The sequence below is a fragment of the Thamnophis elegans genome, chromosome 12, assembly GCF_009769535.1.
Source record: "Thamnophis elegans isolate rThaEle1 chromosome 12, rThaEle1.pri, whole genome shotgun sequence".
NCBI lineage: Eukaryota > Metazoa > Chordata > Lepidosauria > Squamata > Colubridae > Thamnophis > Thamnophis elegans.
In genome coordinates, this window is record NC_045552.1 from 26,033,418 (window position 1) to 26,048,837 (window position 15,420).

The 15,420-nt window shown below is 43.4% G+C and overlaps 1 protein-coding gene across 1 annotated transcript in view; it reads right to left on the reverse strand.

The window, feature by feature from the left end:
• Window positions 1–15,420, reverse strand: part of COL16A1 (collagen type XVI alpha 1 chain) — a 297,538-nt gene that overhangs the window by 36,879 nt on the left and 245,239 nt on the right. The window contains exons 47-54 of the mRNA XM_032227775.1: window positions 15,225–15,299; window positions 15,093–15,137; window positions 14,582–14,626; window positions 9,590–9,643; window positions 7,272–7,325; window positions 6,187–6,240; window positions 2,610–2,654; window positions 1,061–1,114 (exon numbers count right to left, since the gene is read on the reverse strand). Of these exons, the coding sequence (XP_032083666.1) occupies window positions 1,061–1,114; window positions 2,610–2,654; window positions 6,187–6,240; window positions 7,272–7,325; window positions 9,590–9,643; window positions 14,582–14,626; window positions 15,093–15,137; window positions 15,225–15,299 (426 nt within the window). The remainder of the gene's footprint in view (window positions 1–1,060; window positions 1,115–2,609; window positions 2,655–6,186; window positions 6,241–7,271; window positions 7,326–9,589; window positions 9,644–14,581; window positions 14,627–15,092; window positions 15,138–15,224; window positions 15,300–15,420) is intronic.

Genomic DNA, 15,420 nt, shown 5'->3' on the forward strand with positions numbered 1-15,420 from the left:
AGTATGTCCAATGCCATGAAAAACTGTTATGGTTGACTCTCTATGCAGCCCCACTTGCAACTAGACAACAGTAACAGGAGGAGGGAGGGAAGATATTGGAATGTAAGGGAGGCTCCGGAGGGAAATATGGAATGCAAAGGTGTCAACTGGAAGCTTGAGGAAGACCCAACCCCCCAAGGTCGTCGTGAGAACATCTGAGGCAGGCAGATCGTTCCCAGAGCAAGGAAAGTGCAAATGATTGGTGGACAATGGACAGGGCCAGGGGAAAAATGGGAAAGTTTTGCTATGGTTTGGGCATGAAATTTTTAAAACTGGCTTTTCTACTTCTTTACCCATATGGGATTTTCAGTGAAGGTAAAAAGAATGTCCCAGGAGTTTCTCTTGCTGTCTAACCTGTGGTACAGTTGACATAAAACAGACAGAATTTCATCTGCACCAGCCCAGCTGCCCTCAACCTTTTCAACCATGCCCTGCAGACACTCCTGCTAGAACTCCAGATCAAGTCTCTAGCAGAGACTGGAGGAAATAATACTCAAGACAGGGAGCCATAGGGACCAGGGGTGAAATGCTACTAGTTCGGGCTGCTTCACCCGAACTGGTAGTAAAAATGCTTTTTTTTTTAAAAAAAGGTTCCGATGATCACGCGGCACAGCTGATTGTTGGAAACCTTTTCTTACTTTTTAAAGCATTTTTTTTTACCCGGTTTGGGTGAATAGGTAATAAAAAAAATGCTAAAACAGTAAAAGTAAGTCCCGACAATCAGCTGTGTGACAATCAGCTGTGCCGCGTGATTTATATTCGCTGTAAATCGCGCTGCACAGCTGTTCCCTGCCCGCTGTTCTTTGCAGACTCAGAAAAGGCATCTTAGCTCCTGTGGTGCACCTGTGCGTGCGAAGCAAACCGGTAGCAGACTTCAGAGCATTTCATCCCTGATAGGGACACTATTGCAGTGCCAGAAGAGAAGGACACCCTCCCTCACTCTGCGTGTAGCCTGGGGGCACATTGCCCCATGGGGTGGCCACTTCCAGAGAGGAAAGACTCTTGGCCCAGATTATCTTACCTGGTCTCCTTTTTCTCCTGAGCTGCCTGGCAATCCCCGTTCTCCTCTGGGACCCTGATGCAAGGAAAGAATAACATTGGTGTTCTTTGCTACACTGCAAACTTGAAGTTCTCCCTGGGATTGTTAGCCAGTGTCTGGCAGGCTTAGATGATGAATGAATGAAAGCTGGAACCTTTGTCCCTGACATGCTCCTTCTCAATTTGTAGAGCAGTTTTGAAATCCAGAGAACTGTTCAAATAATCAGAGCCCTTACTACCATCGTGGTGTGATAAACTCCAGAGTCAGGGTCACCTCCTTAGTGAGATCTATGACCCAGATCATATATAAAGTGCACAAAATATATTCCCTTCCTGCATTCTCAAACATGCTAACAAGTATATATATATATCTAAGGAGATCCGCAAAAGCTTACCCTGTTTACTCAACCTCAGATACCCAACTTTTGATACTGTCCCTTCCTTTCTGACTGCTGCCTATTTTTAGATTGGAAACTTCTCAAGGCGAGACCTATCAAACCTGTTGTTTGCGAAACATAAATAATTTCCCATCAAACCATTTGCTACCAAAGGCCAGGTTTGCTGCAGCTCAGGGTGCTCAGAGGCCGTGGAGGCCTCAAGATACAACACCCAGAATTTGCACCAACCGGATGCCTTGGTTGCAACCAAAGAGTCAGATTTAACAGATTAATAAAGTTGGGAGGTACCTTATAGGTAAGTCCAACCCCCCACCCAAGCAGGAGACCCTACACCATTTCTGACAGATGGCAGTCCAATCTCTCTTGAAAGACTCCAGTGATGAAGCTCCCACAATCTCTGAAGACAACTTCTCTTCCATGGGTTGATTATTCTCACTGTCACAAAGTTCCTTCTTATTTCCAGGTTGAATCTCTCCTTGGTCAGTTTCCATCCATTATTTCTTGTCTGGCCTTCAGGTGCTTTGGAGAATAGCTTGACACTCTCCTCTCTGTGGCAGCCCCTCAAATATTGGAACACTGCTCTCCTGTCTCCCCGGTCCTTCTTTTCACTAGACTAGCTAGGCCCAGTTCCTGCAACCTTCTTCATATGTTTTAGCCGCCAATCCCCTAATCATCCCGGTTGCTCTTCTCTGCACTTTCTCCAGAGTCTCAACCTCTTTTTTATTGTGTGATGACCAAAACTGAATGCAGTACTCTAGGTGTGGTGCAGGGTGGGTTTCAGGCAGTTCGCGGTGGTCCCGCGAACCGTTTGGTCGGCGAACCCGGAAGTAAGTAACTTCCGGGAACGCTGAAGGATCCACCCGCCCACCCACGTTTCTTACCGGTTTTGATGAGTTCTGTGCTTCCATGCATGCGCAGGACGCATACAGCGCCTGCGCGATCCTCCAGGAGCAGCTGGAGCATCGCACAGGCGCTAGTACGCATGCGTGCACTGCGCGCGTGCATGAGGACGCTGCCGGCCCCGTTCCAACCAAACCGGTTGGAACGGGGCGAGAAACCCACCCTGGTGTGGTGTTACTAGGGCTTTATAGATTTAATTGGTCATGCCATATGATAAGTGAGCTGATAAGCTTACGAGGGTCCTATGGGTCCTATTGGTCCATCTATGCCGGGAGGCCCCTGGAAAGCAAAAGGAGACATTTCATCATCAGTATTGCTAGAAATTAAAATGCTCCTAGTGGAGGATGGAATGGTGCAGATAAGCTCTGTCAATTGTGATCTAGCAATAACAACTTCAGAGAGTAAGAACAAGTACGCAATTCCATAAACCTGTTTATTATTTTATTTACTAAATTGCAGACTTAATAAATCTAATCTAATATATAAATAACAATTATGAGAGCCTTGACATCCTTCGTGAGAGTGGGTATAGGATTTATGGGTCATCATTAATGAACATTCCACAGACAGTTATGCCTTACTGAGATACTCGTAAAATTGTTTACACGGAAGAGGCTCCAAAATTGATCTGTAAAATCTTCCAGGGGAGCTTTGAAAGTCCTTTAAAAAAACAACAACCCCAAAGAACCACAGTCAGTTGATGTAGTCTGTTCTCTGACTTACATGGTAGCAGGAGATGGCGGATGTTGTGGCAAACACTCCTAAAAGGGTCAGGTTTGGAAAGGTTAATCTACAGCATGGGTCACAACCCACGGCTCTGGCCGCATGTGGCTCTTTCATCCCTCTGCTGCAGCTCTCTGTTGCCGGTCGGCTTCACAATTGAGGGCTTTTGGTTAGGACAGGTAGAGGAAAAGGACGCCGCACTAGGAGGAGACTCTATGGTGGGGGAACTGGACTTCCAGTCGGCTCCAGAATTGAATTGGGGGGGGGGGCCTCCCGGTTAGGATCTTTGTGGTTCTTTGAGTGTTTAAGGTTGCCAATCCCAGCAATTTGAGTAAGATGGTCTTTGGAGTTAGAACACTTTCAGACAACCAGCCCTGGGTCTTAACCTGTCTGTCTATTTCAGCTGTTTGATTCTTGGTGATGGTCCTACCTAGTCCTAGCTTCCCTTCATTTCAGTTCTTCCCAACATATTGTAGCCCAGATGAAAAGGAGTGGGTGGCAAATTAATTAGCTCCTTTAAGATCGTTTTTTCTGGGTAAATTGGAAGGAACCATTCTCCTTTTCTTTGCTAGGGAACACATCGGCATACAAGGTGCCAGCCTGTGAGCTTTGTTCCTCTCCATAGCTTGTTTTGGACTGAATTTGAGATTATCTTTCCTGGTTTGGTTAGAGTCAGAGAGAATGACTACCATAGAATCATAGAACATAGGGCTGGAAGGGGCCTTGGAGGTCTTCTAATCCAACACCCTGATCATGGCAGGAGAGCTCATACTGTCCCAGGCAGATGGTTGTTCAGTCTATTAGAACTTAGAATAACTTTATTGCCACTTTGAATGTACACTGCTTGGCATACATTAAAATGAAATTTCATTGCCTACAGCTCTCAAAGGATTGCCACCTCTAATATACACTACATAAACATGACAAAATAAATAAATAAATACAAAATGATGCGTATACCCATATATGTTATATGACATGGAGAAACAACCCAGTCTAGATCAGATGTAAAGATGTACATGGTGAGAGAAACAAATCTTGCGAGTTTACCAGACAGATGGCCTAGGGAACAGATCCTGGTAGAAATACTTAGAAACCTCCTCCCAGAGGGGAGAAACAGTCCCTCAAGATTTGGAATACAGCTATCGAGTCATGAAATTCCTTGTCCACAGAAGTGATAAAGAAGAAGAATCAAGAATTTATGGAATTGCAAGCTTTTAGTCAGAATGTTGTTTGATAACTAGGAAATCTGCTTCAGCTAAAACAGTGTTTCTTAATCTTGACAGCCTGAAGATAAAGGTAAAGGTTCCCCTCGCACATATGTGCTAGTCGTTCCTGACTCTAGGGGGCAGTGCTCATCTCTGTTTCAAAACTGAAGTGCCAGCGTTGTCCAAAGACGTCTCCTTGGTCATGTGGCTGGCATGACTAAACATTGAAGGTGCACGAAACACTGTTACCTTCCCACCAAAGGTGATTCCTATTTTTCTACTTGCATGTTTTACTTTCGAACTGCTAATTTGGCAGAAGCTGGGACAAGTAAAGGGAGCTAACTCTGTCACTGGCACTAGAGATTCGAACTGCCGAACTGCCACCTTTCTGATTGACAAGCTCAGCATCTTAGCCACCGCGTCCCATTGAAGCCTGAAGATATGTGGAGTTCAATTCCCTAATTCCCCAGCCAGTTGAAATCCACAGACCTTCAAGGTGTCATTGTTGAGAAATGCGTCACTAAAACCTGAGCTACCCCTTTGTTTAGCAATGCCCTTAAAGTACGGCAGCTTCCCTCACCAAGGTATTTTATGTTTACCCAACTTAATATGAATCTTAATGCATTTCCTGCCCTTTCGTATTCCTACTTTCAGTCTGATTTACAGCAATGTTAAACAGTTAAAGCAATAAATTAAAACACTTTTTAAAAATGCAGATGTAGCTACGACGGAATAAAATGGATACCGATGATATTTTAAAAGGCCTTTGAGGATAGAACTTGCAGCTTGCAAAGGTGCAGTTTTGCAAAAATGGGAGGAGGGTTGTAAGAAAAAATTCCTCAGCCACAAACTTTCCCAATTTCTTTTTTTCCCCAGAATTTTTTTATTTTTTAATTCTCTTATATACCATTTTAAATATACATTCACATAATTGTTTTTCTTCTTTACATTTATCATTGTTATACATTTATTATTTCATTTAATAGGTTATAATATACAGTTTGGGTGCTTTGTTTACCATCCCTTCCTCCTGTTGTAGCACCAATTTATTTTCTCTTTCTTTTCTCCCTCCTCCTTCTCTACTTCCTTCCTTCTCTCCTCTCCTTTCCCTTCCTTCTTCCCTTCCCTTTAGCCTACTCCTACTCTTCCTCTTTTCCTACCTACCCTCTCTCCTTCTCTTTCTCTCCCTTCTATCCTCCTCTCCTTACCTCTTTCTTCTTTCCCCCATCTTCCTTTCATTCTCTCCTCCTCTATCCCTTTCTTTTTCTATTGTAAGTGTCTCTTTCAGGTCTCAGTTTATGTTTCCTTGGGATGGTATTTCTTATTTCCTTACCTTCGCTAATCTATCCTAACTATATTCTTCCCCCTTTGTATCTCGCTGTTGTATATATACTTACATATTTAATATTTTCTTTTCTATTTTCCCCCTCCCCCCACTTTCCATTTAACAGTGCATCCTCTGGGTTCTATACCTCCTCCCTACTTTCTTTTCTAGTTTCTTTTCTCTAGCCAATCATAATCATGTCTTGAAGTACTCAGATTCCTCTTTATCCTTTATTTTCATTGCCAACCGATCCATCTCTGCACAATCTAATATCTTTTTTTTTACTATTTCTTCATCTGTTGGTAGCTTATTTAGTTTCCAATTTTGGGCAAATACAATTCTTGCTGCTGCAGTTACTTGTATAATCAAATAAGTATCCTCTTTCTTGAATTTCTCTGGGATAATACCTAGGAAAAACATCTCTGGTCTAAATTCTATTTCTTGTTGTAACATTTTCTTTAACCATACTCTTAAAACTTTCCCAATTTCTGAGGGATGAGCTCTGAAAAGATTACAGGAAAGGACATTTAAGATAAACCCACTTCCAGATACTTACCGATTCTCCTTTCTCCCCTGAGGGTCCAACATAGCCCCGTTCTCCTTTGGCACCCTAATGGCAAGGAATACATAAACACGACAAAGGAATATTGTCAGCAGTTCTATAAGAGCAATTCCCACCCCCCCCGCCTCACTTCCATGCAATCATTTCTAATTCTCGGAGTCTCCCCATACATTTCCCTGCAGTTTTCTTGATTAAATTTCTTAGAAGTAATTTGCCATTTGGTTTGCCATTCTCTGTTTCTTAGGGGTAAGAGGAAATGCTTGGCCCAAAGTAACCCAGTTGGCTTTGTGCCCAAGATGGGACTAGAAATCACACTCTCCTGGTTTCTAACCTGGTGCTTGTACCACTACACTAAACTAGCAATTAATAACAGCCAAAGCTATTGAGTGAGCACTGCAGTAACACAAAAATTCCCTCTTTCTTCCATTCTTCTAATCAAATAATAAAAGTTCTGCAAATATTTTGTTATATATAAAAGGTCAAACAACGTTTGGCAAACTGCTTTTAAAACCAACATTTTAGATTTCTAAATATTGATTCTAAATATGATATTAAAAATTAACATATATGGTAAAATCTGAACATTTCACTTTCCCCTGCATGCAGTGAAAATCCAAACTGCTAGGTTGGCAGAAGCTGCGACAAGTAACAGGAGTTCACTCTGTTATGTAGCGCTAGGGATTCGAACTGTCGAGCTGCCAACCTTTCTGATCGGCAAGCTCAGTGTCTTAGCCACTGAACCACTTATCCTGAGCCACCACATCTTAGCCACCCCTGGGTGGGTTACAATTAAAATAGTAAATTTAAAAATATTTAAAACATTAGATACAAAGATGAGAAGCACAAGGCAAGATCTGTACGATGGTGGCCTCTTCAGTCCCCCAGCCAGCTTCAACATGGAGTGCTCCCATCAGCACCGAAGCCAACCATCAGAGCCAGAGTTTGAAACCCTTCTGAGGGCCAAAAGTGTCATTATGGCTTAGCTGAACTGTCCTCACAGTGGGGAGAGAGTACAAGACACCCCCTTGAATCCTTGAGATCCAGGAAAAAGAAGGGATACAAAGAAAGGTCATACTCACAGGGAGTCCAGGTGGTCCTACTGATCCAGGATATCCAGGCTGACCTGGAGGACCCTGAAGAGAAGAACATTCATCTCAATGCAGGCCAGGATTGAGACTTCACGTTAAACGGACAGAACCAGCTCTCTATGGCATCTGCACAGTTCCATGTTGATGTTCAGGTAGATGCTAGAACTGTGATGGTGAACTTATGGCACAGATGCCACAGGTGGCACATGAGGCATTGCCCTGTCAGCTGCAGCCCACATGTGGGCACTGGCCAGCTGATTTTTGGCCTTGATTTTCAGCCATTTTCGCCCAAACTTCCGGTTTGTGCATAAGGCCATTTTTTGCCCTCCCCAGGATCCTAGAAAGCCTCTGGAGCCTGGGGAAGGCAAACAACAGGATCCACCAAGCCCACCGGAAGTCAGAAAATGGGCAGTTTCTGGCCTCCTGGGTGGGGGAGGCCGTTTTTGTCCTCCCCAGGCTCCAAGAAAGCTGTGTGCGCATGCACGGGGCAGCAGCAGGGGTGCATTAAATTATGGGCATGGCAAGCGATAGCGCAAGCACATTTGCTTTTGGCACCCGAGTTTTGCCATCACTGTGCTAGAACATGGCAAGCAAGTCTTCCTTTTCACATTTAACCCCTTCTGCAAGATGCGGCCGAATCTGTGTCCTTGAGCTTAAGTTCCTTGGACATGGAGTGGTGGCCCTTTTTGGTCCTCTTGTCAAGTCCTCAGTCAGAATAATTAAGGCAGAGGTCCCCAACCTGGCAACTTTAAGACTTGGGGACTTCAATTCCTAGAATTCTGGGAGTTGAAGTCCCCAAGCCTTAAAGTTGCCAAGTTTGGGGACCTCTGAATTAAGGGATTGGACAGGCATTCTCTTTTACTGCAACCTTGGGGGTCACCATGGCACTAAGAAAATGTTTTTAACCTTGGCCAACTTTTAAGATTGTGGACTTCAACTCCCAGAATTCCCTAGTCTGGAAGGGAAACCAGCGGCCACAGCTAATGGCCAAAATTGTGAAACCCGCATTAAGATTTTACTTCAGGGGCGTTGGGGGCAATTGGTGGTGCTACTCAGCTCATAGTTCCTACTGTGCAAACCCTAAACAGATTAATTCAGTAATAAGTTTAAGCGTGCTAAGACATTTGCTAGACCTTTTCTGGCCTTGCCTCCCTGTTGTTAAGCAGACTAAAACCAACACCTTAAATCGGGACAATTGTCCTCTTTGTGGATTGTCAGGTATTTTGATAGCATGCAGCAAAAGCTTTTACAAAATAACTTATATTTTGAATGTGGCCAGTTACAATGCCTGCACTGCTCAGAAGACGAGGAGATGTTCTTCACCGACCCTTTAAATGTCCTTCCTTCCACCATTCACTAGCATCCTTGTTTGATTCCCCACCTCTAGGTTCTTCTTTTAAAGAACATAATGGAATATTGTCTTCAGGGGAAGTACATGCCTCTATGGTTCTCCATTTACTTGTTACTGCTAATTAGAAGAATCTATTTGACATACTTAAATCAGAGATAAAAGAGGCCCTACAACAGCTGGATGCTTGTGGACACAACCTCTAATTGTAGATTTTCCAGATTTGCTCTCATCTGTTTGTGGTTGATTACAAGTGAAAAACCTTTCAGATTTTCTGTCACCCGCTTAAAAAAAATATAGGGGGAATTCTAGCTCCTGCCTCAGATCATCTCTAACTTGTTATTTGAGGCGTTCGGACTCATGATCACACCAAAATATTCTCAATCAATCTCAACTGCACCCATCCATGAGGCTTGTCATCAGTCTTCAAAGCCTGTGATGGTGAACCTTTTCAGCACTGAGTGCCCAAATCGGAATGCATGTGTGCGCCAGGATGCTAGAAACCCGAAGACCAACTGGCTGGTGCACATGTGCACGCCAGCCAGATGGTTTTTGGATTTTCAGCACATGCATGCACGCCAGCCAGCTGATCTTTGCATGTGCCGGAATGGCATGCACACACTGGCCAGCTAGTCTTCCGGTTTCTGGCGCTTTGGGGCATGCAAAGCCCAGCTGTCCAGCGGGCATGAAACCAGAAGAGCAGATGGTAATCCCACACGTGCCCACAGAGAGGGCTTTGCATGCCACCTCTAGCACATGTGCCATAGGTTTGCCATCACTGTTCTAATCCATGTCATTAAAGGGTGTTCAGATCTGTCTTTTCCAACCTAGTGTTTTGCAGACAAGTTGCAGACTCAACCGATCCGTGGAGAGCCACACTGGAGAAAGCCAGTCTCAAATCATCAAGCTCCATGCATTGCTCAGGGCTTCTCTGGAATTATCAGTTGGATCCAACACTCACCGGTTCTCCCTTGGATCCAGGGAATCCAGCCGGCCCACGTTCACCCTGGAGTCCCTTCGGAAAGAAGAAAGATACAAGGTATGTTTCATGTTTTCTGCCCTCCCCCATTTCACTGAACCACAGTTGCGAGGGTAGCCTCTCTAGCTATGTACCTGGGAACAGGCTGGGAACAGATGGAGAATAAGTTATAGAAATAGGAATACAGCATAAGTATCGAGTAGTAGTCTTGAGGTAGTCACCACTTCTTTAATTAACCACTGGTGCCTGGAAAGCTACCATCAGCATCTGGAACACAGTTTTCCATAGCTTTTTCTAGGCTTGCAGATCAATAGAATTCACACAGATTTGATGGGTTAGACATCTGATTAGCCAAGGTTTTAGAAGGGCAGTGCTTGTAGCAGCAATTCTAGGCACACACACAACATTGCTAATTGAGACAAGGCACAATCAAAATGGGTTTGGATCATGATCTGGGCAATATCTAGAGGACAGAATATTCACAAATGTTCTCTCTCTCTCTTTCTCTCTCACACACACTTACATTTTGTTCCAAATACAGGTAGTCCTTGGTTAGTGACTAAAATTGGGACACCATTCCTAAGCGCTGCAGTTGCTGAGCAAAACATCATATGGTTGCATTTGCAATTTTATTTTCACCATCTCTATTAACTCTGCTATTTGCAAACTGGTTGTGAAGCATCCGAATGGCAATCACGTGATTGCAGGATGTTGCAATGGTCGTTAATGTGAGGATTGGCCATAAAGCTATTTTTACAGCATTGTAATATTGAATGGGCATTACAGGTAAGCAAGGACCACCTGTATACGGTCTTAAAGGTCCCATGGAGACATATCACAATCCCCACAAAGCCCTTTTGGAAACATTGCTAGATGAAAAGAATTAACTCTATTAGGATTTCTTTCACTTTCACTGAATATTCAAGGCAGCATGTGGTGCAGAAAAAAAAAACCCAGCAAACTTTTAGTATATACATCTAAATTCCAAGGCAAAATGATTGGTATTATCTGGCTGTCACATTTCCTGCATTGCCATCTTGGTAGCTCTAGAGAAAATGAAAACATCAATTTATTTCACTGTTTTCTTCTCTTTACTAACGCAAGAACCATTGAATGGAATTAGATTCCACTTCAGCCTCCAATACTAATTCTGGCCAACAATTTCAAATTAAAGTCAGAATTCAGCCATAATTCATAATTCAATGGGAACTGGTGACTAGTTCCCCCCAGAAATAATGGAATCCTATGAGAAAATCCTCTTAGAGAAATCTGCTGCCTGCCTGCCTGCCTGCCTGCCTGCCTGCTTGCCTGCCTGCCTGCCTGCCTGCCTGCCTGCCTGTCCATCCGTCCGTCCATCCATCCATCCATCCATCCATCCATCCATCCATCCATCCATCCATCCATCCATCCATCTATCTATCATCTCTCTCTTACCCTCCCATCAAAGATAGTCAGATTTTGCTGGTCTTTGATTTAGATAGATGATCTATCTACCTATCATCTATTCACTTCTTTTCTTTTTCTTTCTTCTTTCTCTCTCTCTCTCCTTCCTTCCTTCCTCCTTCCTCCCTCCTGCCTTCTTCTTTCTTTCTTTTCTTTTTCTTTTCTTTCTTTCTTTCTTTCTTTTTTTTCTTTCTTCTTTCTTTCTTTCTTTCTTTTTCTTTTCTTCTTTCTTTCTCTCCTTTCTCTTCTTTCTTTCTTTCTTTCCTTCCTTCCTTCCTTCCTCCTTCTGTCTGTCTGTCTGTCTGTCTGTCTGTCTTTCTCTCTCATTCTAACATTGTAAGTGTCCAATCACTAATTTTCTGTGATGGTCATGTGGATGCTGGGCAGGGAGTTGGATTTTCATTTGGGTGGGGAAAACCTGGAAACTTTCAAATTCGGGTTTTCCCAGAGGTGCCAATAAGACATCTCTACTAAATCGGAGGCTTCTTTCATTGGGGGTGTTATTTGGAACTCTGACATTCACCTGAATCCTCTTTAACAACTCTACCAGCTCCCCCGAACTCCGGGGTGCTGTCCAGGGTCCAGAGCCACAAGCATTGACCTGATCCTGGGTGGCATGAAAATTCAGGGAAGATGGAAGAAGAAAGAAACCATGGAAGGACCTGGAGGAGATGGTTCAGCGACTCATGTCGAGACCATCTACTACCCTTCCCAAGCCATGGTGGAAGCAGTAGAAGATGCAGAGGAGCTTCACTAACTTCCATCTGGTCCTTCCTTCTGCTATATAATACTTTTTCCTCTTATGCTGGATAAATCCTTTCATCCAGAGGCCCCATCTTTCAGCCAAGTCCTTCCTCTGGGATCATGTCAGGACCATGAGGACTATATACATGAAGAACCTCCAGGAGGACAAAACTAGAAAACAGGCCGTGACCTAGGATCAAGTTTTGACTGAAGATATGAAAGTCAGCAAAAATAGACTGATCCAAGCGAAAAATGAAACATCAAATAATGATGCAAGATGTTCTTTCCTTAGCAGATATCCATTTTTACATTGAGCAGAAGGTTGAAGAAGGCAGAATATCTTCAGGTTGGGTCAAAAAGAAACAACTATACAACATATGTAAAAAAATATCTGGACCTTTCATTGTACAATTATGGTCTGAAAAGTGCCTTTTTGACCTCACCCCATTGACATATCTGGAAGAGAATTATATTTTTTGATTTGTTTCTTGGCCATTTGACTAAGGTCAAGTGTAGTATATTTTGATAATTCTCCCCTTCTTTTTCTTATGTTGGTTCATCATCCTAGGTACCGTTCAGTTTGGTCCAACGCCTGGGCCTGGATCCACTAGTAGATTCAGTGAGTAATTCATGCCATAAGTTCATTGTAGAATAAAATGGTTGTATTCAGGAGAAATGGGATTTTGTTTGATAAGGGCATCAATAATATATTCCTAAAATGCTTCTAGAATATGGTTTTTCATTGGGTAACATAAGAATTCAGTTGAAGGGGAGGAGGCAACCTTTCCTTTTTTACTACTTAAGGTGTTTTTTTTCTGCACCACAATTATGAAATTCTGTTTTTACAAAGGCTGCCTACATCTTTTCTATTTTCATATTCTGATCTGCCAATTACAAAGGAAGCATTTAAAGACTGAGACTGTTTCTTTCTTTCTTGCAGATAGTCAAACTAGGAAAAATAAGTCTTTCTACTTGCAGGGCCAAGTTAAAAAAATGACTTATACTTTTCTTTCTAAACTATTGGCAAACGAAGAGTTTTGGCCAACATTTTATTCATTTTCCTTTGTGCTTTGAAGAAGTCCAGCCATGAGAGACTTCATCATCTATAGACCCAAAGAGATTCTGAATTTCCTACTAAATGCAAAAACCAGCCCAATTTGCCATCACCCCTAAGAAATTCTGGTGACTGGGAGAGAAGCAATGCTTTCTGTTCAAACTGGTTGCTTGTAGGATCCAGTCTGTGCATTCATCCAGTCAATAGGCATGTCTCCAGAGACTCTTTATAGAGAAGTCCCACATCACAAGCATCTCTCAACTGTAATTTCTTGCTAAGTGGAAGAAGACCTACAACAATCTATAATACAAGAGTGAATCTCCATTAATTACACTACCCACAAATGTGGGAGGTTTTCATGAACCATTGCAGGGTGGAGTTAGTTGAGGTTACATGGTGATGGCTTTTATTGGACGTACTCTTGACACCAGACAGTGACAGGGCCACATCACAGAGCAATTAATCACACAGACTGGGAGTTACAGTGTCATTAGTGAGATGAGAATAAAGAATTAATGAATGGTGGTGATGGTCAGGTGAGGGTACAATGATGCTTCAAGAGCTGGAAGCACAACTCACAGAATGACAAGGGAGGCTCTTTAGTTTAGGAAAAGTGACAGCTTCCTCTCAAATCCACAGATTCTTTCTCAGGTATGTATTTGAACCTGGGTCCAACTGCTTTCTCTGAAAGGGATTCAGCTCAATAGATATTCATGACCAGGGTTTGATTGATAAGCTAAGCCCTGAGGGGGGAAATGTGTGTTGGAATCTACTTTATGTGAAATATCTCTGGAGAAAAATGTTGTCTGTCTAGAAGTAATCAGTCTTCTCACTGCCTGATAAATCATCCCAAACCCAGAATATCCCATCACAATCTTCTAGTGTGCTTTTCTGAGGGAAGGCAGAAGAAGGATCCTTAGAATAACAGAGTTGGAAAGGACCTTGGAGGTCTTCTAGTCCAATCCCCTACTTAGGCAGGAAACCCTACACCACTTCAGACAAATGGTTATCCAACATCTTCTTAAAACCTTCCAGAGTTGGAGCATTCACAACTTCTGGAGGCAAGCTGTTCCACTGATTAATTGTTCTAATTGTCAGGAAATACCTCCTTAGTTCTAAGTTGCTTCTCTCCTTGATAAGTTTCCACCCATTGCTTCTTGTCCTGCCTTCAGGTGCCTTGGAGAATAGCTTGACTCCCTCTTCTCTGTGGCATCCCCTGAGATATTGGAACACTGCTATCATGTCATCCCTAGTCCTTTTTATTAAACTAGACATAACCAGTTTTCTTCCTATGTTTCAGCCTCTAGTCCCCTAATCACCTTTGTTGCTCTACTCTGCACTCTTTCTAGAGTCTCCATATCTTTTTTACATCATGGCGACCAAAACGGTATGCAGTATTCCAAGTGTCCATCTGAAAGTTTGCCTTTAAATGGGAATTCTCTAGATCAAGTGAACCCCGTGTTGCCTGTGAGAACTAGACAGCTTTCTATCGTAACTGATCTTAGGTAACATTGGAAGGGAAAGTTTTAATTGAAGGGAAAGTTCCAGACAGCATCCCTGAGCCAGGAGCAGGGCTGAGAAAGAGCTACAGACCAGGTGGCAGCACTTGGGAGAATAGGCTGACCAAGATATTAGACCCAGAACCTGGAGAAGAAGGGAGGAAGTAGGATGAGAAGCCAAACAAACAGCAGCAACAAAGGACTGCACAGAGCGCGTGCTTTATCGGTTCTTACAGGTAATCCAGGTGGGCCAGTCACTCCCGGAAAACCTGAGGGGCCCTACAGGAAGAAACAGGGAGGTCATCACTCAGTCATCACATTGGCTGGACTAGGGAAAGCAGGCAAACATGGGAGCTTTGGTTGAAGACAAAGCCAATCCTTCGCAACATATTATGCATTTCTTCTTAATTCAAGAGTAAATTTCCAAGTTCTACTGCTCCAAATAGCTGCCAAAAGAACAAACAGTGGTCTACCCCCTCCCTTTCTGAGTGTGGGTGTGGGTGAATAAACAGGGCATTTGTGGGACCAGAATTAGCGGGGCTCTTGGTGAAGAGCAAGAGGGTAGCCACCCAACTGAAGACTGTCCAGTTGTAGAACCATCCATGGAGAGGAAGGCTGGTCTTAAGTGGCTTTATATTCCATGTTTCTTAGATGGGCATCAGATTATGCTAATACATGATGCTGCAGTGGGTAAAGGCTTAAGGGAGAAGATCTAAGCAGAAATTGGCTCAAAGGATATACTCACAATTGGTCCAGGAGGGCCCGGAGAACCTCGTGAGCCTGGTGGACCCTAAGGAGAAGCCAAGACAAAATTAATTTCTGAATCCAAGGATCTGCAATAGCATCCTGGCTGCTTGGTCTCTCCAGGTGGCTTTACCTGCTCACCCCTCTGTCCAGACTGGCCAGGGCTTCCAGGATGTCCTCCAGCACAACCTGGATCATCGTTATCAGTCTGGAAGAGAAGGCAAGATGTCTCCAGTGGTTAAGGATCTCCAACAGCTTCTAAACCCAAGATGAACTCCGCTGAATGAAAGCTCTGTTTTTGCCAGAATAATTCTAGTGGTCACCATTTC